General features: G+C 46.9%; 1 protein-coding gene, 1 long non-coding RNA gene and 2 other non-coding genes across 8 annotated transcripts in view; 1 reads left to right on the plus strand and 3 right to left on the minus strand.

Annotated features, from left to right (window-relative positions):
* Positions 1–24804, plus strand: part of TEX2 (testis expressed 2) — a 102282-nt gene extending 77478 nt beyond the window's left edge. For 2 of the 5 annotated variants that reach the window (XM_025890139.2, XM_025890140.2), the window contains exons 7-12: positions 3214–3313; positions 11476–11608; positions 17331–17456; positions 19036–19245; positions 21216–21336; positions 23118–24804. In XM_025890139.2, coding sequence (XP_025745924.2) covers positions 3214–3313; positions 11476–11608; positions 17331–17456; positions 19036–19245; positions 21216–21336; positions 23118–23240 — 813 coding nt within the window. In that variant the 3' untranslated portion in view covers positions 23241–24804. Of the gene's footprint in view, positions 1–3213; positions 3314–11475; positions 11609–17288; positions 17457–19035; positions 19246–21215; positions 21337–23117 lie in introns of those variants that run through there. The other 3 variants (XM_073883257.1, XM_073883258.1, XM_025890143.2) reach the window with 3 other exon arrangements.
* LOC141370921 (uncharacterized) lies at positions 16732–26422 on the minus strand. Its single transcript, XR_012375417.1, has 3 exons — positions 25760–26422; positions 19314–19390; positions 16732–16927 (listed from the first exon to the last, which is right to left on the minus strand). It is a non-coding gene; the product is annotated as an uncharacterized lncRNA (long non-coding RNA).
* On the minus strand, positions 25925–26058 carry LOC112837748 (small nucleolar RNA SNORA76). Its single transcript, XR_003211813.1, has one exon. It is a non-coding gene; the product is annotated as a small nucleolar RNA SNORA76 (small nucleolar RNA).
* Positions 26255–26324, minus strand: LOC112837747 (small nucleolar RNA SNORD104). Its single transcript, XR_003211812.1, has one exon. It is a non-coding gene; the product is annotated as a small nucleolar RNA SNORD104 (small nucleolar RNA).
* Positions 26423–27613: the final 1191 nt, after the last annotated feature.

Below are 27613 nucleotides of genomic sequence, written 5' to 3' on the forward strand. Positions count from 1 at the left end.
TGGGGTTCCCGGCAGAGGGAGACAGAAAGCAGGGTATGCCTCAACTCCAGATGGGACGCTGCCGTCCCTGTTACACACCTTCCAAAACAGACAGGGCAGTCTCCCCTGCTTCTCTCGGGTGCTGGAAGTCCGTGGAACCTCTGCCATCTGGAGAACGGTGGGTTCTCTCATCCCAGAGGAAGTTGAGGGAAAGTCTTTTATTTTCATCTTCTCCCTTTGCTGGTCATGTGAGCTTTTTCAGTCTGCAGATAAAACTGGGGTCAGAAGTACTAGAAGGTGAGGATGGAGAAAAGTAGCCTGGATCCAGTAGTGGGCTGTGCTCCCTCCATTACCAGCCTCACACCTCCACCCTGCCCTGCGTGCCCTGCGAGACCAGAGGAGACCCTGGATATAATGGAATAAACAGAAAGGCAGCAGGATATTACTCTAGTTCTGAACCTGCCACCACCAAAGTCCATAAAAGGACTTTTATTATCATCAATAGCCAAATATTCTGGGAAGAATGAAACCTAGTAGTGAGCGTTGGTTAACGGCCAATACCAGAGCCAGAATGGCTGGAGGAGCCTGAGCTGTCCTGTCCGCTGTGACAAAGATCTCTCCTGTCTCCTGGTTTCCCCTGAAGGCCTGACATATGGAGAACTCTTTGCTGGCCTTGCCCTGCAGTCTCAGATTGTCACCCTCACATGTGATAATGACTCATGTTGTGAAAGAGCAGCCCTGTGTTTGTATTTGGTGCCCAGTGATGGTTTAAAACAAGCTGAGTTTCTACCCCAACAGCAAGTACATTCCTGGCCTCCGCCAGCCCCTCCCAATACCACCTTGGGGTCCTCAATCGTCAGGGGCCTCTTTTGCCCGTGTCAGCAAATGTTGTCATTGCAGACAGCTTCCAACAGTTCCTCCCACCAACCTGAGAATGTTCCGTACACCTGAATGTCCAGTTGGGTTCACTCAGGAGAGTAAAGAACATGTAGTGGGTTCTCGTCTCACTGTGGTGCCTTTGAAAGGGAAGAAGAGAGTTTCTGGTTGAAAAGAGCAGGAGTGACCTTTTGTTGCCTTTCCCTGCAGAATAGGAAGGAGGCTGACCGGGCTACGGCCTGGTCCTGAGAGTTTTGATTCAAATCAGTTGTGATTTGGAGGGGAAGGGTGCTTAGAGATGTTCTAGAATCTTGGAGTGGGCACTCAGGTGAATAAGTAGGAAGCGAGGCCCTGCTGAGCCCCTCCTCGTACTACTTGCTGGTGATTAGAGCCCAGCCCAGCCCTGCTGAGTCTTTCCCAGTCCCTGGTCCCTCAGCCCCTTCTTTGTCTCAGGTTCCTCCTCTGCCCTTGCAGGGACCACAGGGTGCAGGGTGGGAGGGCTGGGAGGTTGGACAGGGGACTGGGAATGATATCTCTGCATTCATTCCCCTTGCTCAGTGTCAGACACATGTTGCCACAGAAACCCAGCATGCCCCTGACTCACTGAGTATTAGAGTGATAATAATAGACAGTCTGGGACAAGGGTGCAAGAATTTGGCTACACATTCTTGGCCAGGTAGCGTTCTGTAGGCTGATTGGGAGGCCAGCCACCACGTAACATTGATGCCTTAGAAAAAGGTTTTCCAAATCCAGCAATCACCAATTCAAAATGCACATTTGAGTACTGTCTTTGGTCACGTTTTGTTCATCACAGACATCATAACTCTCACCGACCCACTCCTGCAGAAAAGCAGAGCAAGAGTCCTCTGCTGATTCATCAAAGTGTATACCTTTGACAACTGAAGAGGTCCAGCCAAAATAGGCATTAAATCCATGCCTGGCTAAATGCTACCTCGTTTTATGGGAAATGTTCAGCATATATTTATTTAAAAAAGCAGTTTGATGCTGGTAGAAAAGCAGGGTGCTCATTACAGGCTCCAGTGTTGTGGGAATCTCACATTTACAGGTGGTGCTACAGGTTAGTGGGGAAGTATTGGTTGTTCAATAAGACGCCAATGAGCCATTGGGGAAAAAAAAAAGGTGGATCGGTAATTTATATCTTATACTGAAATGAGGAATGGACTACAGGTTAAAAAAAAAACAACAACTATACACATACATAAATTCAGGTGAAAGAAACAGATGAATTAATTCCATAGTCTTGAGGCAAAGTAGGAATTTCTAAGCATGGTATTAGTACTCATGCTATTTCCTTTAGAGTGGATTCCTACTGACTTGGTATGAGTTGGAGTCCCATCAGGAGACAGATGACACACTCAAGTGGCATCACCTGAGAGGAGAGTTTATTAAGGGAAAGACTTGTAAATATGTGGGCCAATGTAGAGAAACCAAAGGGATAGGGTAGGACCCAAGGCTAGCAGCAGCAGGGAGCTGTCAGCACTCCCTGTAGGGGCAAAAGCGGAGAGCAATTACCAGACCTTGGGGCAGCATGGTTGTGTGGAGAGTTGCCTTTCTCACAGGAGCCGTGGCCTTCAACAGAGCGAGGGGACAGCTACCTGACAACACTCTTCCCCCGAGTACCTCCCATCTTCCCTGCCCATTGGTGTTTACCACTGGCCAAATCCAGCCAGAAGCCAGGGGGTGGGGGAGCCCATCCATGTGATTTGCACAGACCAGCCTCTCTGGGAACTCAAATCCAGGCGGGGGGGCAAACAGAAAATGTCCAGCACTGGGTCAAGGGATGTGATTTTCTTTTTTTCCAAGGATTTTAATAAATATTGTGAGTTTGCCTATCAGAAATGCTGTAGCAATTTCTTAACTCCCACTAGTAATCTGAGAGGGGTCCACTTTCCCACACTCTAGCCAGCTCCAGGCAGTGGTAACCTGACCGGCATGGCTGGAGTCTCCTCCTCAGTCAGGTCTTCGGCCAACGGCACCCTTCACAGAAGCCTTCACCGACTTCCTTGGCCAACATAGCCACCCGCCCTGCACCCCAGCTCCCTCTATCCCACACCACTGGTCTTACTGTCTCTGGAACACTAATCACTCTCTCAAGTGATTTGTCTACTTAATTATGTTTCTGCCTCTCCAACGTAAACCCCGTGAGAGCAAGGACCTTGCCTGACTTGTCCGCAGCTGTCTCTGTAGGATGATGCCTAGTATGCGGCATGTGCTCAGTAAATTCCGGTGAAATGAATGTGTCCCCAAAACCTTGGCCTTGACTCCTTCTTGAGCGGATGCTGAATTCTAATGAACAGGTTACTAATGTCTCATTTGTTGTTTACTTCTCTCCTCCAGCTCCCCTACTTTATGAATGAACTAACTCTGACGGAACTTGACATGGGAGTGGCTGTACCAAAAATCCTTCAGGCCTTCAAGCCTTACGTTGATCACCAAGGTAACTGTAGCAGAGAATTGACCATTTGTATGAGGGTCGAAATGTCTCCATCACTGTGCAGATCCAACACCGAAGCTTGGTGTTGGGAGGGGGTTAGGGACGTTTTAAGCATCTGTCTTACGTTGATTATCTTTTGTTGTGAAAAGTCACAGCCTTCAACTGATGGGGAACAGATCAGGAATAGATCCCCCTCCTAATTCTTCTAGTCTCTCAGGTCCCTTGCCGGTCCTGCCCCAGCCCCGAACATGCCCATGTACCCATTGGCGGGGCCTGGACTCACATGTGATTCAGAAAATAGCACCCCCCCCAACGGCCTCCCGTGTGCCCCCCACAGCCCTCACCTCTCACCAGGAACTGCTGCTTCTCCATCTGCCCTCGTGCCTTTGCCCTGCTCCAACTTCTAGGTTGCAGATTCTTTGACCTTCATGTTTCACATCTTGCCTTCCTTCCCACGCCTAGAAGGCGCTCTGTACATGTTTAAAAAAATGAAGACAGATGTTGTCAGCAATATTTTGAGCGTACAGCTTTCAGCTGGGGGAAAGTGCTCAGATTTGATTTTTAAGACACGCTCTTGACACATTATTTACACCTACTCTGCTGGGTTGGGGCAGGAAGAGTTGATTAGGATATATAGAGCTTAAATAAAATTATGACGTCAAGATTTATGCGTGTTTTGTGGCACATGGTTTTAAAAGGACCATGATGGAAAAGTTCATACACAGGAGTGGGGTGAAAAGAGGCACGAGCCAGGTAGGCCAGAATAGTCCATGAACAGGCAGGAAAAGTCTCCCCACTGTGGAAGCGGTCAACTTCTTTTCTTTAGTATTGCTTTCCACACGCACCTCTTTCCACCTAAACTGGACCGTTATTCCTCAAAAGGCACAGGAACAAGGTAGGGGAGAAAATAATTACAACTTTCCAAGAGTGATATTTGTTTTGAATTAAGTGTTTTGTAAATTTAGGGACTATAATATCTACTTTTGTCCCTGCAGGGCTGTATCAGATGGCTCTTGAATCGTATTTAGTGAAATCATTTTCTGTGTTGTATACATTTGATGTAAATACAGAGATTTTTTTCTAGCCCTATAATTAGCAGCTCTGATTATCTCTTTAACAATATTTCAGCTGACAGCGAGCCCATATTTCCATGTTTTTAGCATTCCATGGATTTCAGAGATAGACCAGAGTGTTATTTGCAAATCCAAAAGTCTACCTAATATTTACATGTTGAGATCACCTGTAACCCCTTGATCATTTCTATTCTTTGATAAATCTTTGTGCTCCTGGATTTGGCTAATTTCTGGTACACTGAGGGTAAAACTAGAAAAGATAATTTGCAAATGGTTTAGCTAGAGTTCTTTTAACCGCATGTGATATTTTTAAAAGATACATTATGTCTTGAGTACCTAGCTAGGATCTCCACCTCATCTGTGTATGAGGGGTTGCCTGCCTTTCTTCTGGCTCTGGCGGGCTCTGGGCTCCCCTTTGCTCTTTGCCTCTTTGGAGATTGACTTGTAACGAGCTGGTAAATGATCAGCTAACATACACCTCCACAGAGTCAGGCTTAAGGAAAGCAAATAATATGTGGACATGCCCTATTTCCTAACGTGTTAGCAGTTTCTTATCTCTGTCCTTTGTTGAATTAGTAGAAATTTCCAGCAAGAAAGAAGCAGGGCCACAGCTGGGCTTTGCCACATCTCAGGAGTGTCCCTGTAGCTTTTGAACTCTGCGGCCTCCCAGGGCAGTCTTGTCAGGCTTTGAGGGAAATTCACCAAATGCCTAAGTCTCTTTCCTCTTCTCTGGAGCAAGACATTTCACTACACAGATCAAAGCTTTGCTGGTTTTTAATCCATTTGAGGCTTATTTCACTTGTTTCAGGGCAAGTTTTAGACATCTGCCTGCTTATGTAACAAGGGAAGAAATGTTACAAAAGAAAGGAATGATAAAAGACATAAAGCCTGTGGGTTTTAAAAGTTTGATCATATTACGTTTTTCCTTTTTTTTTTTTTAAAGATTTTATGTATTTATTTGAGAGAGAGAATGAGAGATAGAGAGCACGAGAGGGAAGAGGGTCAGAGGGAGAAGCAGACTCCCTGCTGAGCAGGGAGCCCGATGTGGGACTTGATCCTGGGACTCCAGGATCATGACCTGAGCCGAAGGCAGTCGCTTAACCAACTGAGCCACCCAGGCGCCCCCACATTAGGTTTTTCCAAGTCGGCAAAGGATGCATGCGATAGTTAAAACAAATAAACTTAAAGGAAATGTGCTGTTTTGGATTCCATTGCTCTAAGGTAAACTTTTCTTTGAAGGAAATGAAAATCAAGGGTGACGGGCTAAAACTGACTCTGGGAAGCAGAGCTCACCTTCCAGGGAAATGCAGGCCAGGTGAACAAGGCTCCCACAGCTCTAAGGAGGGGGCACCTCCTGGGGGAATCCACCCCCCTCCCACACACCTTTTTTTTTTTTTCCTTTCTTAAACGTTTAATTTGTGCTTGTTTGTTGGAGGCACAGGGCTGGGGCGTGGAGGAGGGTGGATATTCGGGCCAGAGCTGGTTGGATCACTCCATCCATGGGATGAGGGATGAGCCGTGGTTCCGAGTGCAGCTCTGGGGCCAGGGCTTCGGGATTCACAACTCTGCGGCCGGGGCGGGGTGCGGTCCATATACCCCGCTAACCACTCTCTCCAGTGGGAAGACTATGAGTCGGTACGCGAGGCTGGTCTGAGGATCGAGTGAGTCAGTGCGTGAGAGGCGCCTGGAAGGCGAGTGCGGTACGTGCTGGCTGTTCTTACTTACTTACATCAGGATTGGTGCCTTCAATGCTGCTCCTGGAGAGTCTAGAATGTGGGCGGCTGTGGTGCCCAGCTGACCCATTTTACAGGAATAAACGGAAAGAAAGAGGCCATTCTCAGATGTTGTGACTTTGCCACTAAAAGGAGCGATGTCTGTAGTTCTGAAATCACCTTTTGGCCACCATGGGCCTGTCCCCAAGTTCCAGGACAGCCAGCCAGTTTCTCAGGTGGAATGACCGCCTTTCCCAGGCGTGTCTTCACTCCCCACCAGCAGCAGGTGGCTGGAGAGAGAGCTGTCCCTTGGAAGCTGGCCACGCCCCTCCCGCCTCCTCTCCGAGCCCGGCCCACTCCATACGCACCTCTGACCGGGGGCTGTGTGGGGGGGCACAGCGGGCCCAGACGCCCAGGGGAGGCAGAGCAGTGCCTGCAGCCATGTCAGCATGAACCACGGATGTGGGCTGTGACCCCTCCGGTTCAGATGCATTCATTTAGGCTTCAGGACATTTGGCGCACGTGTGTAACTCTGCAGATAGGCACTGAGTGTCCCCCATAGAGTGCCGTACTGCTTACACCCTGTTTCAGGATACCCAAGTAACAGCCCGAGTTTTGACAGAAGGTATTGGATTCTGTGGCAGGAGTACCATGTCCCACAGGAACAGGAACCTTGTCTGCTTTCAGAGAGGCGCTTGGTCACGACCGGTGGTGTCCACCATCAGCGACTTGTCTTCTGGCCCTTAACATTTAGTGCCTGGTGTCTTTATCCAGTGCTGAGACTGAAATTACTTTGCCACCAAGTATTGCAGAAAACTGGAACCAGAGTCCATCTGTGACCTGCCCATTCCTTCCACTGCGCCCTTGTTACGAGCATAGAGGAGAGGGGCTGAGCACTGACAGGCGTGGCCCCACACACTCTGACCAGATCATGTGGCAGAAAGGAAAATTACTTTTTTTGTGGAAAGGGAGAAAAATACCGTTTTGTGCAACTTGGTTGGGGTGCAAGAGAGGAGACTCTGATTTGTGACTAGATCAACCTTGAGAGGCGGAGCCGTTTCTGAGAACAGTTACAGGTAGACAGAATGGCATCTGTCCTAAAAGACACATTCACATACACGGAATGCTAGTTTTCTGTGGTATATGAGTGAGCCATATGGCACCAGGAACAAAACAATCACTGGTATACTTTTCTAAGAACCTATAACTCCAACATCTGTTCTTGGTAATATATTATTAAATGTTCCATTTTAAGAAGTTTGTTCTTTGGATGCCAATGTTGCCTCTCGAAGTGAAAGTCAGCCAGTAATAGTTACAGTTAGAGAGAAATGGAAGAGCAGATAACATGAGGGCCAAGCTCAGATGAGGAAGGCTTTGGGTTCTTTTACCCCTTCTAAGCGGCAGGTACCCCGTTAAGCCTACTTTAATAGTAATAAAACAGCTGCCGAGGAAATTACTAGATCTACGGGGCCACAGTTGGACTGTTCCTGAGGCCGTGGCATCTATCAAACAGAACACCAGGGAAGGCTGATGGACCTCTAGTCTAGCTGTCCCTGGCGACATGCACTAAGGCGTGCTCACCTCCCGTGGCGCCACGGTCAGTCTGGCCCAGGTGGCCCTGGCCATCTTTGTTCATCTTCGAGCATCAGGTGCCTGAGGGCGGGGATTCGTCTCAGTGTTGTTAGCCCTGATGTCTTGCACTGAGAACTCGAGGAACATTTTGGGTGGAGCAGGCTGTAACTTTTGCTGCAGTCTCCCCTCTGAGTGGTGGTGATGGTAACTGATGCTGCCCTCAGCTGAAGAGTGGAAAAACCGCCATCTGAGCTTCTCGCAGGTCCTGGCATGAAAACTGACTGAAGTTGCCGTTGTCAGTTTGTTCCCCCATGTTGCCAGGCGATGGGCTGGTTTTATAGGGACCTGTTGGTAATCAGCGGCCAGTCTTCACCACTGGACATCCTCGTCAATTGAGGACCCCTTGTGTGGGGGGGATCTGTTATGGGCTGAACGTTTGTGTCTCCCCTGTCCCCCCACCCCCAAATTCAAATGTTGAAGCCCTAACTTACAATGTGATGATATTTGGGGAAGCAACTAAGCTTAGATGAGTTCATGAGGGAGGGGTCGTCATGATGGGATTAATGCCCTTAGGAGTAGAGACCAGCGAGCTAGCTTGCTCTGTCTGCCACGTGAGGACAACACAGTGAGCCGGCGACCTTGTGCAAGCCAGGGAGAGAGCTCTCAGGAGGAACTAAACTGGCCAGCACCTCAATCTTGGACTTCCAGCCTCCAGAGCTGTGAGAAAAAATGTCTGTTGTTGAAGCCACCCCGTCTGTGGTATTTTGTTATAGCAGCCCAAGCAGACTAACACAACACCCTTCGTTTCCGTGGCCTTTCTGGAGAATGTCTACGAGCACTGACAGTCTTACTCCTATTTAAGGGCTTAAAAAATTATCCTGCTCAACTTCTGGGTTTTGTCCCTGAGCGCTACCAAGGGCAGATGGTTGTAGAAAGCAGCATTTTAAATGAAATGCCTCACAAAAGAGTCTTAGCATTTGTTAGGAGCACAAAAGAAAAAGCTCTGCAACCACATTCATCTAGACGAGTAGCATTCAGCTTAGTTAGAGTTAAGACACCCCTCGTGGAACAGTGTGTGTCCCTATCCTTACATTGTTGACGCATTTGTCCCCACAACGGGAAGACAGGCTCCCGAGGAACTGTGAATTTCATCTTTCAGTCACAGAAGTCTCCTGACTCACCCATTACATAACCGCTCGGTCTCAGCTCCAGGTTGTGTGTGCTCCAGGGTTTTCAGGGTGCTCTTGGGCTCGCTGAATCATTGTCACCGAGGCAAGTTTTTCTTTGCACCTAATGTTAAAATAGTCTCCTTACCCTCATCTAAATGCAAGCATGTCATAGTAAAGTAATTTGTCGGAATGGTTGCAATTTGTATCTGTTTTTAAAAGTTCTCAAGCCTTTCTTGACTCCTTCATATTCTCCCTGAGAACCAGGGCTGAACAAGGTGGTGGCGGGGCTGGGGGGGGGGGCCTGTTGGGGTATAAACAATGATATAAAAAAACAGACCCCATTTCTCATGCAGAGGCTTGGTCGGAGGTGCATGTTTTGTGCCCTCCCCAGGCCAGACAGGGCTCTCTGCCTGCCCGGTGCCCCCTTGGCCCAGTGACCTCCTCTGGTCTGATCCCCATCTGCCATGGCAACAGCAGGAAGCACGGCAGGAGCAGAGAGTCCTGGAAGTAAGGAAGTGGGCTGGTGACAGCAGAGAGAGGGAAGAGCCCTGGCTGGGAGGGACCCAGCCCTCCCCTGAAGAGGCATCGCGGTCCCCCTTATGCAAATGAGGAGGCTGGTGAACAGAGGTCTAGAAACTTCCAGTGGAGCTCAAGCCCTGGTCCAGGTGACAGCACTCCACATGCATCTTCCCTCTGCCTGCCTCCCCTGAGCTCCTGGCAGAAGAGGGAGCACTGGCCCACACGTCCCTGGGTGGGATGTCCCAGTTCCCGGGGTGTAAGCCAGCTGTGCACTAAGCTATAGCCACATCCCCTCATTTAAAAAACAGACAAAACCTTCTACTTTATAAGAAGTAAAATTCTGATGCCTTTTTTAGAACAATCCTCAAAGGCACTACATACTATTAATATTTATTAGAAACCTGACCAGGATTTTCCCAAAAGAAGTTATTTCTGAGTACATTTAGGAGCCAGGTAGTTGGAGCCTATTGATTCTCTAGTTTCAAAAAAGGTGGAGATGGGGCGCCTGGGTGGCTCATTCGTTAGGTGTCTGCCTTCGGCTCAGGTCATGATCTCGGGGTCCTGGGATCGAGCCCCACATCGGGCTCCCTGCTCCGCAGGAAGCCTGCTTCTCCCTCTCCCACTCCCTCTACTTGTGTTCCCTCTCTTGCTGTGTCTCTCTCTGTCAAATAAATAAATAAAATCTTTAAAAAAAAAAAGGTGGCAATATTCTACAGCAATAAATATCTTCTTTATTGATGTTCTATATTGAGTTTAAAGCCTATTCATATCTAGCCTTTGCCCTATTCCCTTTCCACTAGAAGTGATTAATGACTGTCTTCATCAAGTAGATGTCCCCTTTGTTTCCAGTAACAGTACCTTTGAAGAGCAAGCTAATTGATGATTTTTAACTGCTTGATATAAGCAAGAAATAAAGCAGTTTTGTGAGTTGCTACAAACAAGACAATCACAGTTGACCATCACTTAATGTGATTCGTGGAAAACAGTTACCTTCAATTATGAGAAAAAGAATTTGTTGAAAACAAAACGGGAACCATTCCGCCTTTAGTGAAGAATTACACCATTAGTGCTTTTATCTGAAATGGTGGCCAAATACGGGCTAGGTTATTTACTGTAATTGCTTGAAAATGCTGCTGTGTTTCATCGATGCTTTTAGATTAGTTTCCTGCTTCCTTTTAGATGTTGTCATGCATCTTATGAGGATCTATAAAGTTGATTAGCGTTTAAACACCCACTTGAAGGATCCCATTTTGATTGAAAGTCCATGAAGTGTTATGGAACCCTGAGTCTGAAAACTCACAGCATAGCATGTTCTACCCCCAAATCCCAGAATCCTGGTGTGGAAGGTCGGGCGATGATCCCTGATGGCATTTTAGACTTCTGGTCAGTGGCTGCTTCTGTTGGTGGCCCATCCCAGTGAAATTCCACAAAGCTGAAAGCCTCTTACGTATGTATGATCTTACTGACACTGGTGTCTTTTCTAAGGAACGGGGTTTTAAACTAAGGTACCAAGTGGTTACCCCACTTTATCTGGATAATTCTGGGGCTTGAACATTAATTCTTCTGTCCATTACTAAGCAATTTCCAGAAAGAAAAGGATGCTAAAAATGTTTGTCCTGCTCTTTATCATACCAAGCTCAGTCTGAAGCATTTCCACTCCCCCACCAACATGAGATCATCTGAAGGCAGTGGTTCTCACGTGCATCTTTAAAGAATAGCCCAGCATTCAGTGAGGGCTCTGCACCTCTCTTCTGCCTCATAACTGGCTGGGAATCAGCAGACTTTGTCCTGGCTTTGCCCTGGGTCAAGCCATCCTCCTGTTGGGAGTGTATTTTCTTACTAAATGTGAGAATGAATCCAGAGAACAGGACCCCTCCAGCGCGGACAGGTGCACTGAGCTCACCGTTTTAATGGATATTCACATGTTGGCAAGTTGACAGACACTTGAACCATTTCCAGGGGCTTTTCTTTTCACGACCTCCTCTTGCCTGCACTGGTAGTACAGGCGATATAAATCTACAGACTTTCAATGTGATAAATACAAATTTTTATACTGTTACCTATAGTCATGTTTTTCTGGGGGGAAAAAAAAACTTCTGTTTTTTTCACCATTTCTCCAGGACTCTGGATCGATTTGGAAATGTCCTACAATGGGTCCTTTCTGATGACTCTCGAGACCAAAATGAATTTGACCAAACTAGGTAAAGAGCCTCTTGTTGAAGCCCTGAAGGTTGGAGAAATTGGCAAAGAAGGGTAAGGGGCCATATGAATTTACTAATCCAACCCTGGGGAACCAAGCTCTCCCTCTAGTCTTTGAGAAGCAGCTTTGATGTGTAGTGAGCTTCCATGCATGTGCTTCCAGACCACAGAGGATTTCAGGGAATGGTTCCCTACTCTCGGCCCCCAAAGACTGTGAGTCCCCACCTCTGCTCAGCGCCTGTGGCCTCAGTGCTCCCAGTGGGGCGCACACAGCATCAATTACCCAGAAAGCATCACTGACTCGGACTGGTAGGGCAGGCTCATCTGCACAGTAAAATGCTCTGTGTAGAGAATCATCATCCAGAAACTTCCTCCTTCAGCTTGCAGCCACAAACAGCATTGTGTGGGCAAGGCTAAGGTCCCTAGGGGGTCTCTCTGCTTTAATCACAGAGTCTGAATTATTTCTAATAAGACAATTGATTTTTAGCCAAGAGGGTGCTCCTAAAGCGTTTTGAGATGTATTTTCCCTAAATAATACAGTATTGATTTGCTCAGTAGTAAATTCCTCTCTTTGTAGAAGATATTGCATCTGCTGCCCAGAGTTTGTCCGATTTAGTAACTACTTCACATTTGTGAGATAGTTAATGAAGGTTAATTTTTTTCCCCCTTAGATGCCTAGATTGGGTAAGCTGGAACTTTACATTCCCATACACCTTAAAAAAGACTGCTTCTGACCACAAATTTAAATTATATTAACTGTTTTTACCAAACTAAAAATGCTGAGTAGAGTCTGTTTCTCACATCTTTATCCCTCTGGCATGGAATGAACAGTATGTTGACAGAAAAACCCCACAAGGAGCCACCTTCTCAGGGTCTAAATATAAGACACACAGACTCAGCTTTTTGCTTAGTTGTGATGCCGACCTAATGCTTATATTCATACATGCGGTCACAGCAAATGGGGGCGGTTGTACATTTGAGAATGTGCTTTTACTTAGATTATTCTGATTTAATGAAATAATTGGAAAATTTCCCCGCGTGTATGAAATCTAACCTGTATCTGCTATTTTCCTTTCGTTTTTCTGCTATTTGTTAAAATGTGTTTGGATTCGGCAATCTGTGGATTGTATTTTCTGGTGAGTGGTGTTTATCAACTCTCCGTGTAGCATTTCATACCCTGTAGGTGCTGAGTCTTGTTTGGTCCCATGTGATGCCACTAGGAAGCTTGTCCTTCCATCATGTTCCTGGACATAAAGGCTCAGTGTGTAGACCTAAGAGGATTGAGGTCAGAGTATTTAAGAGGCTTTCTTGGGAGGGAAAGTCTTGCCAACTTCCCCGATGTGAGTTGCCCAGGTGTTGGTCTAGTTCTGTAATCAGACTCTGTTTCCTGTGCCTGGACGCCCCCACCCCACTGCCAGGCACAGCTGCGCGTCAGCTGCTCGGCCTGTAAGACAAAGCACGGTGGGCGGAAGCGGCCTTGAAAATGAGGTCTAAATACCCAGGAGAAGGACAGAGCAAACTTCAGTCAGAAGGACTCCATTCTGGAAACAGCCCTGTGCCAGCACTGAGCTGCTGGGACTCCATTGGAAAGGGGTGTCTTGGGCAGCAGGTGGGGCCCCGACACAGGCCCCTGAGATCCTGGCCTTGTAGGCGTTCCACATTCACCCTTACTTGCGTGGCTCTCTTGGCACAATTCCAAGTTCGTGAACCCTGGCTCGGCAGAGGATAGACATGTTTCTGAGAAAGCAGTGCTTCTCTAGACTGCATGAAAAAAAAATCCTCTGCTTTGGGAATATGATGGTATTATTTTGTCATATACTTCTGAAGTACCATTTTTCCCCTAGTAGAATCTGGTATGAAGTGTTTTGCTTCTTCCTGTGAGGGTGTTACCTTATATGTTGATGGGTAATTGGCTGTCATTTAATTTTAAAAGGAAGGAAAAAAAGCCGTTCCAAAAGTACTTCGTTTGGGAGAAAAAGGCCTGGAAAAATGGACCTTTAACTTTTTTTTTTTTTTTTAACATAAAGGACCCCTTTGGGAATCCAAGAGCTCTGGGTCCTTCTCCCTGAAAATGCCTGCACATGTACCGTTTTGTCTCACAATTTCTGGGAGTATTGAGAGCCTCTGAAAGCCCATCCATAACTAAGAACCTAATCCCAGAAGTGATTCTTGAATACACTTCTTCGCTCGCTCAGTGATGAGCATATAGGAATACCCTGAGTCTGAATACCAGGGAGAGAGCAACCCACGTTTTCCTTAACAGTGAATCTCTCCAGAGAGTAGGCTGTGGCAGGGCCTCTGCTTTGTCTCACGGCTTTTTTTCAGTCCCCCTTAAAGTGTGCAAATGATCGTGCCCTGGGGGAGCCTCTAGAAGATGCTGCTCAACCTGTGGGAAGCCCCACTTGTAGAAAGTTTGTTCATGTCCTCACGTTATTACCCTGAGAATGATAGTGAGACGTGGCAATCTCTGTTGCTTTAGTCTAGTGAAGTCCCTTCTCTTTGCAATGTGTGTATACGTTTTATTTGTAGACATTTTTCCTTTAATCTTTATTTCCCAAATAGCCGCCCTGTTATATGTTGTAGTTGACATCACTTTGGGGTGATAAGGTGCTCAGAGTGGAATTCAGGTAGCGAGCTGAGCAGTCGTAACTTCAGGAATTGACCCGAAGAGGACCAGAGTGGGGCAGTAAGGGAAATGTTGCACACGCTGTCTGCTCTCTAAAGGAACCGTGGCCTCGGAGGAGGGCATTTCCTGTAAGGCACTTGGCCTGTTCATGCTCGACCACTGCCCCCTAGGTCCAGTGTGCCAGTCCCCACAGGGGGGCCCCTGCAACCTCTGTACTGGGTCACGGCTCCACAGTATACCCCAAACCACCACCACCCTGAAGCTCCTGAGTCTGGGGAGCCAAGTGCCCACAGCCCACGCTATGGCCTGGGCTAGCTCTGCGGGTGTACGCACGTGTGTGTCTGTGGTGCCGATTTCACTCAGAGAAAATGCATGCATTCTCGTGTGTGGCCACCTCACTGGGCTGTTTCATCTAATTATGCATCCTTCACGTAAAGCATTTTTTGGAGCTCCCTTTTAGAACTGCCTCCAGAGTCTGTGACATTCTTTTAACTATTCTGAGCATCAGTAAGTCATCCTGCTTTGTAAATGGATTGGATCTTGGAGAAGGTGTTAGAAGTTGTTCAGAGGCAATGGAGATTATGAGACCAAGAAATAAAACAGTTGGTCCAAGATAGAGCATCAGTGATAAAATAATTCACTTTTTCTTATGTGTCTGACTCTAAGCACATGTTCAAAAAGATTTTTAGCAGGGACGGCAAAACTAGAATTAGCTCTTTAAGGTAGCTCTTTGAAAGGATATCATCCTCATCTGGATTCTAAGATGCGTTTTAAAAAAGTAGGCTTATCACGTTCTAGCACACCTTATATAAGAATGTGCAGTGTATCTTTCTCTCAAGTTCATGCTGACATCATGAGATCATTAAATGCATGTTCAGTTATAAAGCTGAGTATCAGCCAAACATTGAGTGACACATTTAATTAGGTAACTGTTGGGTGCCATATAGAGGTACCGTTTGGTCAAAATCAGAATTTCATGTCACCTGGTCTACTTTAACTGATATGGCATTGTCTAAATTATTAACTTCAAGCCACACAATTTATCCTGTTCTCTGTCCTGCGGAGGATTAATTCGGGAACCTGAGAGCTCTCTGGAGGCTGCCAGATGACAAATACCAGTGGGGACAGGACGGGATGGTGGCTCAGTTGGTTTCACTGCAGCCCCAGTCTTGAGGCAGCTTGCTGTGCTGCGTGGACGGGGAGCGGGCTACCTGTGCGGTGAGGACACAGACTCGTCGTCGGAGAGCACCCGGTCTGAGAGCCAGGGAGCCCAGGCACCATGCTGATGGACAGGGAAAATAGATGTCTCAGATGGCTGTGTTATCTTTGGGGATTTGCCTCCCTGACTCTCCTTATCTCAAGCTCCAGTTTGGGCTTTCTTGGGAATAATATTTTGCTGGCACATTTTACATAAAAGACCTCTGTGAGGGCTGCCTAACCACGGAAAGTTCTGACATGGCTTTGCGACCAAGGAGCATCCATAAGCATTCCTGGACTAGCCAGGACTCTAATGGAAGGAGGAAGAGTCAGTTAGGTACTGTCCCCATGGCCAGGGACAAGAGGCTTTTGTCTCTGCAGGGGGAGTTTCCCTTTAACTGTACACTCAAGCCTGTTGGCTGAAGCGGCTGGCTCTCATGTTTCAGAGCTGGGGTGGAGGAGGATCCCCGTGCCCCGCCAGGGAGGACACTTGCAAGGTCTGCTTACAGTCGGGCTCCTGTTTCAGGGGTGGAGATTTCAGCCCCACCCTTCTAGGGCTGGGGCCTCTGCTGGGCCTTCGGGTCTGCACTCATGTGTGTACTCTGCCCTTGGGTGCCCTTGGCCCCCATGGGCTAAGAGATGGCTGCCCCTGTGAGCATCAGAGAAGGCCCCAAAGGGACTGCACCTGTAGGGACAGGACCTAAGTCCCGCTGCCTTTCCCGGTCCTGATAGTTTTGTCCTTATCAGAAATACAAGGCTTCACCTCTGCTTTGTGACCATTTGGTTGCTTAGTAGTGTTCAGAGACTACTCTGTCCCTTGGTCACTTCATCCCAATGAAGTCTCTGAGCCTCAGAAATGGACCCTGCCTCTCTGCTTCTCTGAAACAAAACCACCACCCAGGGAGGGAACTGCCTTTTGGGGGGCCAAAGCTCAGCCAAGAACCCCGCCCCACCCCGCCCTGGGCCAGAGAGGGACACTTGCCACTGCTGGTGATCTAGTAACCCCCCTGACTCTGGAAACTGAGTATCCAACCTGGAAGGATTAATGAGGGACTTTGCTCATTGATGAGGCTTTGTAATTATTTATTTATTTTTTAAAGATTTTATTTATTTATTTGACAGAGAGAGACACAGCGAGAGAGGGAACACAAGCAGGGGGAGCGGGAGAGGGAGAAGCAGGCTTCCCGCCGAGCAGGGAGCCCGATGCGGGGCTCAATCCCAGGACCCTGGGATCATGACGTGCGCCGAAGGCAGACGCTTAACGACTGAGCCACCCAGGCGCCCCATACTACTTTATTTTTAAAATGGTTTTTAAATTTGTATTTCTCCAGGAAACTTCCTGGGTTCTCCCGTCAGTTGCTTCCCAGAGCCCCTCGAGATTTGTCACTTGTGATCGTTGGCTTTTTCTCTGGCCTTCCGGAGCTAAGGCAGTATGGGATAGGATACGTAGTTTCACTAGGAAGGAGTCTTGAGTCGAAGTGAACCTGGAGATGACCAAGGAAGCATCATAGTTGTTGAGCTCAGCCAGTCAAGGGCTTGCCTGAACATCCCTGTCATGGGTGAGAGGAGGTTATGTCACCAACATAAGCTGTCACCTCACCCCTGTAGCCATCATTCTTCCCATTCACCCTCCCACTTGGCTAAGTAGCTGCCATGTTGATGAGATCACTGCATTTTGTGTGGACGGCATCACACTCCCGCCACCTGTCCTGACGCATGCACAAAATGGAACTCTTGAGGCCCAAGTCCTCTGTGCTGCTCCCAGGGGCCTTGGCACTGAAGAGTGTCCCGGGCAGCCTGGCCAATCCGAGGACTCTTGGATTGGGCCCCTTCTTTCCTGGGCGGGGTGGGCAGAGTGAGGACATGTTAGTGGTGGTGCTGGTGGAGCATGTGTGTTCTCTTTCTAAGCAGAGCCTGAAGGGCAGGCTACGGTGGTGACTCTGCCCTGATCAGTTGCAGGCCCAGGACGTACTGTCTGGCGGACAGCGATGAGGAGTCCTCCAGTGCTGGCTCCTCCGAGGAGGATGATGCTCCAGAGCCCAGCGCCGGAGACAAACCACCTCTCCCGGGGGCCGAAGGGTAAGTGGATCCGGTTTCCAGAGGCTCCAGGGGTCAGGGTACCAGGTTGGGAATGAGCTTCCCCCCGCCCTTCCTGGTAATCTTTCTTCCTCCTTCACATTGAGTGAATGGTTTTTGCATTAAGAACCCAAAGTGGCTTAAACTTCCAGGCCCCAGAGCAAGAAAGACCTGCATAGCTTTCCTTAGCTAACAATGTCCCCCATCAGAATGGCTTTTCTCAGGCCACTTAAGAAAAGTATTATTTTCTAAAGATTTTATTTAAATTCAAATTAGTTGGCATATATTGTATCATTAGTTTCAGGGGTGGAATTTAGTGATTCATCACTTGCTTGTAAGAAAATTCTGAATAGAGAATTGAGGGGCGCACTTGTGGCACAGCTTACGCAACACCTCCTCCTGCTGTCGGCAGAGGGCACTGCACCCGCTCGGTCCGGTCGCACTTATGTTGAGCTGCCTGCAAGGCTGGAACACTCCGGGCATTTCTTTGGTGTGTTTTGAAGATGTGGGTCACTTAGCTGATCTTTTGGATCATGAATTTCATTTTTGGGGCTCCCTTTGCCTGTTACTTAGACTATGGCATAATCAGAGTACTTACACAGCTTCTCTGTAAGGATCTTTTAGTTATTTAAAGTGAGTTGAAGAAACGAAGATTATAAAGAAACCAGAGATTCAGAAGCACTGGTAAGAAAATATCAGCCTGTTCACTTTTGAAATCCGACAGAAGGTGGAGAGAATCCAGACATTTGAGGAGTTGATACTGAAGTTTGTGGGCGTTATTTGAAATCTACCCTCTTGACCTTCTTAGGAATGACTGCTTTTCCCTACATACATATACATACTATCCCTGACAGTCTGAAACTGGAGGATTTTAAAAAGCAAATATCCTCTCTTCCTAGGGCAGTCTTATGGTAGATAGGACCTGATAGAAAAGCTTGCTTTCTTGGCCTGCTAGCCTGCCAGCTTGATTAGCAGTTTTCTTTAGAAAGAAGCTCTAACACCTTTGAAAAGTAGTTGCCACTTAAAATTGATATGACATCACCTAAAAGGCAGTCCGTTAACTACTGTATTTTATGTCCCTGTCGATGCAGCATGATTTCTTATTTGATGTGTAGAGATGGGGAGGTTTCTCTAAGAGGACGCAGGATTTATAAGCAGTAGTTGAGGTGTATTAAGGACAGGTGAGATGCCTTCTCTGCACTGTGAGAACTTTGTCTCTCCACTGGTCAAGACCTGGGCTCTGTCTGATCTCTACACCTTCTCCAAAGTAGTAGTTTCTCAGTTGGAGGTGATTTTGCCCCCCCTCCCCCAGTGGACACTTAGCAATGTCTGGAGACATTTTTTATTATCATGACTGGGGGAAGCATGCTATTGACGTCTAGACGATTGAGGCCAGGAATGCTCCTAAACCACCTACAGTATTACACAGGGCAGCCCCGACAACAAAGAATTATCCCATCCAAAATGTCGTTGGTGCTTCAGTTGAGAAACTCTGGTCTAAAGTAAGGTGAACGCCGAGCCACAAAGTTTTTGTGTGTGGAGGAGCAAAGTTTATACAAACACCTGTATCCCTCATTTAAAGGTATGTTGGAGGTCATCGGACAAGTAAGATTATGAGGTTTGTCGATAAAATTACCAAGTCAAAATACTTCCAAAAAGCAACAGAGACAGAGTTCATTAAAAAGAAGATTGAAGAAGTCTCCAATACACCCCTGCTGCTAACCGTAGAAGTACAAGAATGCCGAGGAACCCTGGCGGTCAACATTCCACCCCCCCCGACTGACCGAATATGGTGCGTATAACCTCTCGTGGGACCATCCATAGCCCAGCCTGCCTACCCCCGCCATTATGGAAAAGTACCTTCTCCTGGGCAGAAGCACTTTCACATGTTCTTCAGGGAACCTTCATGTCCGTTGCAAATCCAATTCTGCTTTTTTCTGTGAATGGTTAAGAATGGTTAATTCACATTGCAAGCTTCATCTTCACATGTATCTCTTCTTGGTCTTCCTCCCCTTCAAAGCCAACTCTTTCCCCCAGTCAGAAGAGCCACCATCTGTAGAGCTCTTATTCTCTGCCTGGCCTGGGGTGTAGCTGCTTCCCCTGGCCAGTCCTCACAGCATCCTGAGGAGATAGGTACCACTGTTAACCCACTTTACGGAGGGGGATCATGCATCCAGCAGAGCCCTTACGGAGGGGGATCATGCATCCAGCAGAGCCCGAGATACTTAGGGAAGACTCCCCGGGTTGGACCTAAATGTTTTAGGAGGCAGAGCCTGTGCACTTGGTAATTGTGGTAGAAGGTCTACCCAAGGAGTTGTCATCGAATGAATCAGTGGTTCTCAACCCTATCTGCATATCACAGTCACCTGGGGACTTGTTAAAAACAAAGATGTACCCAGCCCCCAGGATCTAGGGCATGGGGGACTAAGCCAAGATTGAGAACCACTGGAATAACCTATTATTCATGGGTCCAGCAGAAGAAAATCACAGTCTGTGAACTGCAGTTTAAAATTGTCATTCCAGATCATTTAAAACATATATAAGTGTGTATAGTGATTGCAGGAAACTTCATTGTACCAGAAACTACATTGGCATGAAAAAGATAGCTCTGTTCTATCCCAGAGTGAAACTATCATGCTGGTGCATACCCCTGGCGTTTAGAAGGGCTTATGAGAATGATCAGAAGACAGTTTTTGAATTGAATAACCATTTGATGATGATACCAGTGTTTCCCAGTAAAAACTTTAAAATACATTTTTAGATTTTATTTTTAGAGAGTAATATTTTCATTGTAAAAAATAAAAATGGGAACAAATGAAAAAAGTGGAGGGGGAAAAAAGCCTCTAATCTTACCGCCCACAAATAACCACTGTCCATACCTTACTGTACAGTCTTCCAAACCTAACAAGAAAAAGTTTTTTAATAGTAAGAGTTGATACATTTCTTCACTTTCATGCTTTAAGATGTATCAGTTACAGGTGATGCAAGGCTTCTGGGGTAGTACTACCCGGTGCATTTGTTATGAATCCATAAAGTTAAGTATAGATCTTGAGAGTGTTTAGAAATGCTTATAGCAATTTGACATTTTCGTTGTAATTTTTAAAACATTGATCCATGACAAATGGAAGTTTTTAGGTAATTTGATAGCACACAGTCTGTTGTCTGGATCCTTTACCAACAGTTTTGAATGCCAGTCTGCTCCACTGGGAAGCCTTAATAAGCATGCTGTGCGGGATGGAATGAAAAAGCAGGTTATAGAACGTTCTCTATTTACATATACATATTAGGAGTGTGGGGAAAATTGACCCTGCTTCTCTCAGTAGTCCTTTCTTGGGAGTAAGATTCAGAGGGAGGCAGTATCTTTCACATTCTGCTTTGTACACATGTATTTTGGGGGGTTTGTAATGTACATATGCTACCTTTATTAAAATAGAAACAAGGAAGATCCTTGCCATTTCAGGAAAAAAAAAACAAAACAGAAAACAATGCCCAGGTCAGACTTTTCCAGTGGTGCTTTCTAAAATTCCCAGCTTGTCAGAACTGTTCTCAGATCATCACAGCCCTACACATGGTCCAGGGATGTAGGAGCTCACAATTCCTGTTTGCTGCCTTGAATCATTTTTAGAGGGGATTTTCAGAGTAAGAGAACATTTACATAGGGATGAAGCCCTTAGTAGATGAACAGTGTTTGCTGTTGGTACTTGTCTGCTTCCTCTCTTTGCATCTAAATGTAGTTGTTTACTACTTGTCTTCTTCAAAAAGGTATGGTTTCCGGAAGCCACCATATGTAGAGCTGAAAGCTCGGCCAAAACTTGGAGAGAGAGAAGTGACTTTAGTTCATGTGACAGACTGGATAGAGAAGAAACTGGAACAAGAGTTTCAGGTAAACGTGTGGTGTCACCTGGTGTGCGTTTCACCTGAGTCTCAGAGCTCAGGGCAGAACGGAGGTTCTGAAGTGCATCTGGGTCAGGATGCTCTTTTGAGAATCTAATGAAAGCAATGGGCCCTCATCCCAGGAGTGTACCCATCATGATCAAGCGGGCCTAACGCTTTAGGTACAGTTTCAGAAACCCTGAACGTCATCCACAGAACCCTGTAAAGTAAGTAGTTCAGAGGAAGCCCCAAAGGTGGGTTCACTAGGCCAGAGCTCATTCTCCAAGCCTGTCCTTCTGCTTTCTGCCACCAAAGCTAATAGCAGTGTAGCAGAGGCCCTGGGATGAACCAGCAGATATTCGAGGCACAGATGTCTTTCTAGGTGTTATGGGTTGGCAAACAGTTTACTTTGTAAATGAGTTTCACCTTTTGAAGGAGACCCCCTATTTTTGCAGTGGTATATTTTGAGCTCTTGTCTTTAAAATTTTATATTTGTATTTAAAAACTATGGATTGGCGCCTGGGTGGCTCAGTTGGTTAAGCGACTGCCTTTGGCTCAGGTCATGATCCTGGAGTCCCGGGATCGAGTCCTGCATCGGGCTCCCTGCTCGGCGGGGAGTCTGCTTCTCCCTCTGACCCTCCCCCCTCTCATGCGCTCTCTCTCTGTCTCTCATTCTCTCTCTCAAATAAATAAGTAAATAAAGAAAATCTTAAAATAAATAAATAAATAAAATAAAAGCTATGGATTAACATTAACTGAAAACCAATTGCTGGAAAGCTTAGTAATAGCACCAAGTGAAAAAGTACTTTGAACCTAGCGAGGAGAAAGACAACCTTTAGTTTTTTACTTTTCCCTAGATCCTACAATAGGCATTAGAGTGGGTCATCTCCTTCAGGGATTTTGGGGTACAAGGAACACAAAGGACGAGGGGGCAGAGGTTGGCACCTGGTTTTGTTTTGTTTTTTAGGATGTATTTAGAGAGTGTGGGGAGGGGCAGAGGGAGAGGGAGAGAATCTCAAGCAGACTCCCTCCAGAGTGTGAAGCCCGTCGCAAAGTCCAACTCGGCTCGGTCTCACAGTCCTGAGATCATGACTGGAGTCGAAATCAAGAGTTGGACACTCAGTTGACTGAGCCACCCACGCACCCTGGCACCTGGTATTTTTGAGGCAAGTTGGGAAGTTGATGGGTAATTGCTACAACCTCCCATAGCCACCTTTTTTTGCTTTTGTGTATGCTTTTGTAAGAGGGCATTACTGGAGACTGAATGCATTGCCAAAACTCACGTGCGTAAAATTAGTTTATAAACAGGATAGGCAAAGCACCATTACTATCAATCACTGATTATTCTTTGTGCATTCATTATAGTAAGATTTCTTTCATACATAGCTTTGTCTGGTTCTGGGTGAAAAAAATTAGCTTACATTTTGTTGCTAAGATTTATTTAACTGGATAAATTCACTTGGAATTTGTGTTCTGGACATAGCAATTTGGAAATACTATGAGCCCGTGAAGCCAGTTCTCTTTAAGAAATGGTATTGAGTATTTATGAATTCATGAGTAGTTTTATCGTATGTACATGAAATCAAAGGCTGCTTCTACCCCAGAGCTGACTTAACCGGGTTCTTCTGTTCATGTGCTGATGTGATTCTCAGAGGAACTAGTTTAGAATGTGCACAAGAAGTTGTTTCCCATGTACTTTTAAAACTTCTCCAAAGCCTAAAATGATCAGAACAGAGTAGGGGGACAGCCTGAGAAAAGAACATTCTTCCACATGGCTATTTCTTTCTACAGAAAGTTTTTGTCATGCCAAACATGGATGATGTCTATATCCCCATAATGCACTCAGCCATGGACCCTCGCTCCGCTTCCTGCCTCCACAAAGACCCACTTGTGGAGGCTGCTGATCAGCTGTGATGGGTGAAGATCTGACCTTCCCAGTATTATGAGACCTAGCTCAAGGTATGGGGTTCTCGGCTGCCTTCTGTGCTGTAGCACTGGCATCTCCTCGTGCCACAGCTTCTGCCCTCCGCCTCCTGGCGCCCATTCCACCGCGAGGTGTCATTCCACGCATCCAGGAACTGGTGTCTGGGTTGCCGGCTGCAAAGCTTTGACTCAGCAAAGGAGACTGTGGAAGAATCACCACAGCGGATCCAGAGGCTACAGATGACTCACACCATGGCTTTTTTGAGTCTACCAGTTTTTGTGGCAGCAAAAGAACACAGTAAGAGCAAAGCTGTACAACTGGAAGTCTTTCCCCTTGCCTCGACTCCTCCAAAGCTTTTCCTCAGGCAGCCAGTGCACAATGGGATGTTTTCTCACTTCTACACTTTGTGGGGGATGCAGCCCTCTACACTGCCAGAGAATATCAGTTCAGGAACACGTGGAGGGTAGGGAGTGGAATTTTGTGAACCATTTCATTGATAAAGAGATACGCATAGCAACTTTTTTTCATATCGTGCATTCTGGAAGCAAGTAGCCATAGAACACACACACGCACGCACGCACGCACGCACATACGATCAGCTGGGGTGGGGACAGTGGGATTTATGTGAACATTAGGCAAAGCCATGAGATCAAACCATCCCAAGCCTTCTGTCAGTGAGATACAATCACCTGATTTCTAACTGATCCCAAATGTTTTCCTGAGGCATGAGCATGTGTGAAAGTGTCAAATACTGCACATAATGAGTGGATTGGGGTGTGGAGAAAGCCAGAGCCACAGCTTTCTATCCGGCACTTTCTATGTGCTCTGTGCTTCATATAGGCATCTTAAATGCTTTGTTCATCTAACTGGTTTTGGATATTCTGAGGTTGTGGGCAGTTTCCTCTTCTGACAGCCAAAACGGAGAACTCTCTTAACACCTCTGAGAGTCGAGACCAAGTTTGCTCAACATTAAACACTAATTACATTATCTAAAAATCCATGTGACCTTTAATGTTGCCAACCTTATTTTGTGCATTTGTGTCAGAATCTTTAGTTTACAAGTTTGGGGGCTCTCTAGTTGTATAATTTGCTTTGAGAAGTACTCTTAAAACAATTTTTTATTGTTTAAAGCTGCATTCAACATCAAAACTACCGTGGGTAACTTTTGATAACTTACATCTGCGGACAAAGCTAATAGTGGTTTTTTAAACAGCACCTTGCCTGAACATGACTTTAAAGAAATTAATATATTGAAAAAATATATTTGAACCCTTGATTACTTTAAATGCACCATTAAAACATTTGACTTAAATTATTTGGTCATTCCAGTTGGTGTACTGTTCTAATTTCTCAGTGTGTAGGCCGATTTGCCTGTCAGTCCGCATGTTTTGTTCACTGGTCTATAATTTTTGTGCAATAACTAAAGGCAAGGGACTAGATGCACTACTGTGTAAAGAGATTACACGACTTACCCTATTGCACTTAATCGAATGGTATGTGGGGATTTACAATCGCTTGCGTTGTTTCACAAAATAAATATCTTAATGTCAAATACTAGATAAGCATCCAAGTTATTTCTACTGAATCCTTTTTGGATAATAGGGAGAGAGTAAACGGTGTGCAGAGATCACTTGGGCACTCAGCTGCCAAAGCAGCTCACATTTCCTGGGTGATCATCAGATGAGCTTTCTTTTTTTTTTTTTTTTTAAGATTTTATTTATTTATTTGAGAGAGAGAGAATGAGAGAGAGCACGAGAGGGAAGAGGGTCAGAGGGAGGAGCAGACTCCCTGCTGAGCAGGGAGCCCGATGCGGGACTCGATCCCGGGACTCCAGGATCATGACCTGAGCCGAAGGCAGTCGCTTAACCAACTGAGCCACCCAGGCGCCCTCAGATGAGCTTTCTAATACTGCAAGGTGGTCCTCACCTCAGCCGATTTTAAAACACCCGAGGGACAGTCTGGTTTCTGTGCTGGATCTTATACCCTCAGTAGCCTCGTTAATCCTGTGAACTAGAAGCGCCCTGCAGTTACTACACACCAAGGCAGTTTAAACACTGCCCTCGTGCATCCTTGCCCTTCAACAGTGCTGCCTTGTACTCAGAACTGATACGCCTTTCACCTCAACCCGGGTGAGAGATGGCTAATCACCACCAATCATATGGACTGGGAAGGAGGGTGCATTTACTTAGGTGCCTGATGTGATCAGGAATGGCAGTAATGCATAAAATTTAATTCATCTTTACAACGACCTTCTTTAGGCTAACTGGGCTAATTTGTCCAAAGCCTTTATCCCCATGCTCGCCAGTGTACAAATAAGCAGCTGGCCCTAAATGGTAGTTTCTCTAACTGGGTCGCTGCTACACCTTTTAAATTCATGCAGCATCAAGACTGAAACCAGTTCCTGTTAAGTATATAGGGGCCCTTAAACTGCTCACTTAGCTGCCCCCCCCCCAGAGGCCATCCACGCCGCGGTTAACCTGCAGGTCTCGAGATCACGGATAGGACTTACAGGAGAGGTACAGAAACGTGCGGGGCGCTGAGTAGCAGGGCCTACGGGATCCCCGACGTCTCTCCAGGGCGCTTCAACCTCGGCTACAAGGACTGAGGCTAGAGTCGTCGCAACCCCCGCCCCCCGCCCCGCGGAAAACCTCCCGCCCCCTGCACCCGGGTGCTGCCGTGTAGCTCGCGGTTAAAAAGGCAGCCGGCGGGGTAACCAGGCGGCCCCAGTTATGCGCAAGCGCGTACTCTGGCGCTGCAGCCTGACCCCCGGCGCCACGCGCAGGCGCAGCAGAGGCTCAAAGGCAGCGCGTCGCGACAAGGAACACCAACACCAGCGCTGGGATCAAACCATTTTATTGAGGGGCTTCAGGGAATGGTCCAAGGGGAGGAGGACAGGGAGATGCGACGTCCTCGGCCCGGCCGGAACCTGCAAGAATGAGAGCGGTGCGTTAGCGGGTGTGCGCCCGCAAGCCCGTTCCCTGCCCGCCCCAATCCTGGAGGCCCGGCTCAGATTGTAGTTCGCATCACCCGCATCAGCAGTCTAACACGTGCTTTTTTGGGAGTGTCATCACTTCAGGCCCCCCGCGACCCACGCGGCTCCCGGGCCGACCCACCGGAGCCCAGCACAAACACATCTCACCTTCCCAGCGTCACGGTCCCCGAAAGACTGAGCAGCTTCCTCCGGCTTCTACTTAAGGAGCTGACAGGAGGCGGTTGGGCGGGCCTTACTGGCAGTAACCAATAGCAAGGGACACTTCCGGTCACGTGCCTATAAAGTAGCCTAAAGAGCGGCTGCGCTCGCTGAGTCCTCCAGAGTATAGAGTGGTCACGTGCCGACCATAGAGATGGGCGTCAAGGAAAGACTGTGAGTCTGGATTTCTTGCCGAGTCTAGGTTGGTGGCTTGTAAGTAAGCGCATGTCTGTACAGTACACCAAAGGAAAGTTTACGAACAGGACGCAACTGAGTCACTTTGAAATGTTCTGTGCCAGGAGGTAGGCTAGGAGCTGAGCATATAAAGTTGACAATCTAACCTTGTTCCTGAATTGAAAGTAACCTGTTTGGGCAAAAAGAGCCTGTCTTTGAAAGTAGAGGATGTGCAAAAAAAAAAAAAAAGTAGAGGCTGGGCAACCAGATCCTGACTTTGTGACGAATTCGTTGTATGACCCTCAATTTGAGAAAAATAGGAATATCCAAAAAAGTTGTGAAGAAAAAATAAATCATGTCGGTTGCCTTGGCACATTCTGAGTAGTAAACAAATAATTGTGTTTTGTTTTTTTTTTTTTAAAGATTTCATTTATTTTTTAACGGAGAGACAGCGAGAGAGGCAACACAAGCAGGGAGAGTGGGAGAGGGAGAAGCAGGCTTCCCGCGGAGCAGGGAGCCCGATGTGGGGCTTGATCCCCCGATGCTGGGATCATGACCTGAGCTGAAGGCAGACGCTTAACGGCTGAGCCACCCAGGCGCCCAACAAATAAATTTTTTTAAAGGACTGCTGTGGGATGGAAAACTTACGTGAGTGCAGAGCTTTAATAAATGCTAAAATAGAGCTATGAACAACCTACTGTGGAAGCCCCAAGGAGAGAATGCCTAACTTTGGGAAAGTTAAAAGTACTTCTAAGTACCGAACTCTTACTAAGAGTAAGCCAGACACACTCTTCACTACAGTTGACCCTTGAACAAGGAAGGGGGTGAGGGAGGGGTTGGGGCACCCACCACCCAGCGGTGGAAAATTCCTGCCTCAGTTATGACTCCCCCAGAGCTTAACTACTAGTGACCTACTGTTGACCAGAAGGCTTATGGATAACATAAACAGTCAATGAACTCATATTTTGTGTTATATGTATTATATGCGATATTCTTACA

The sequence above is a fragment of the Callorhinus ursinus genome, unplaced genomic scaffold (genome assembly GCF_003265705.2).
Source record: "Callorhinus ursinus isolate GAN/ISIS: 27379988/994484 unplaced genomic scaffold, GSC_fseal_2.0 scaffold50, whole genome shotgun sequence".
NCBI classification, from domain to species: Eukaryota; Metazoa; Chordata; class Mammalia; order Carnivora; family Otariidae; genus Callorhinus; species Callorhinus ursinus.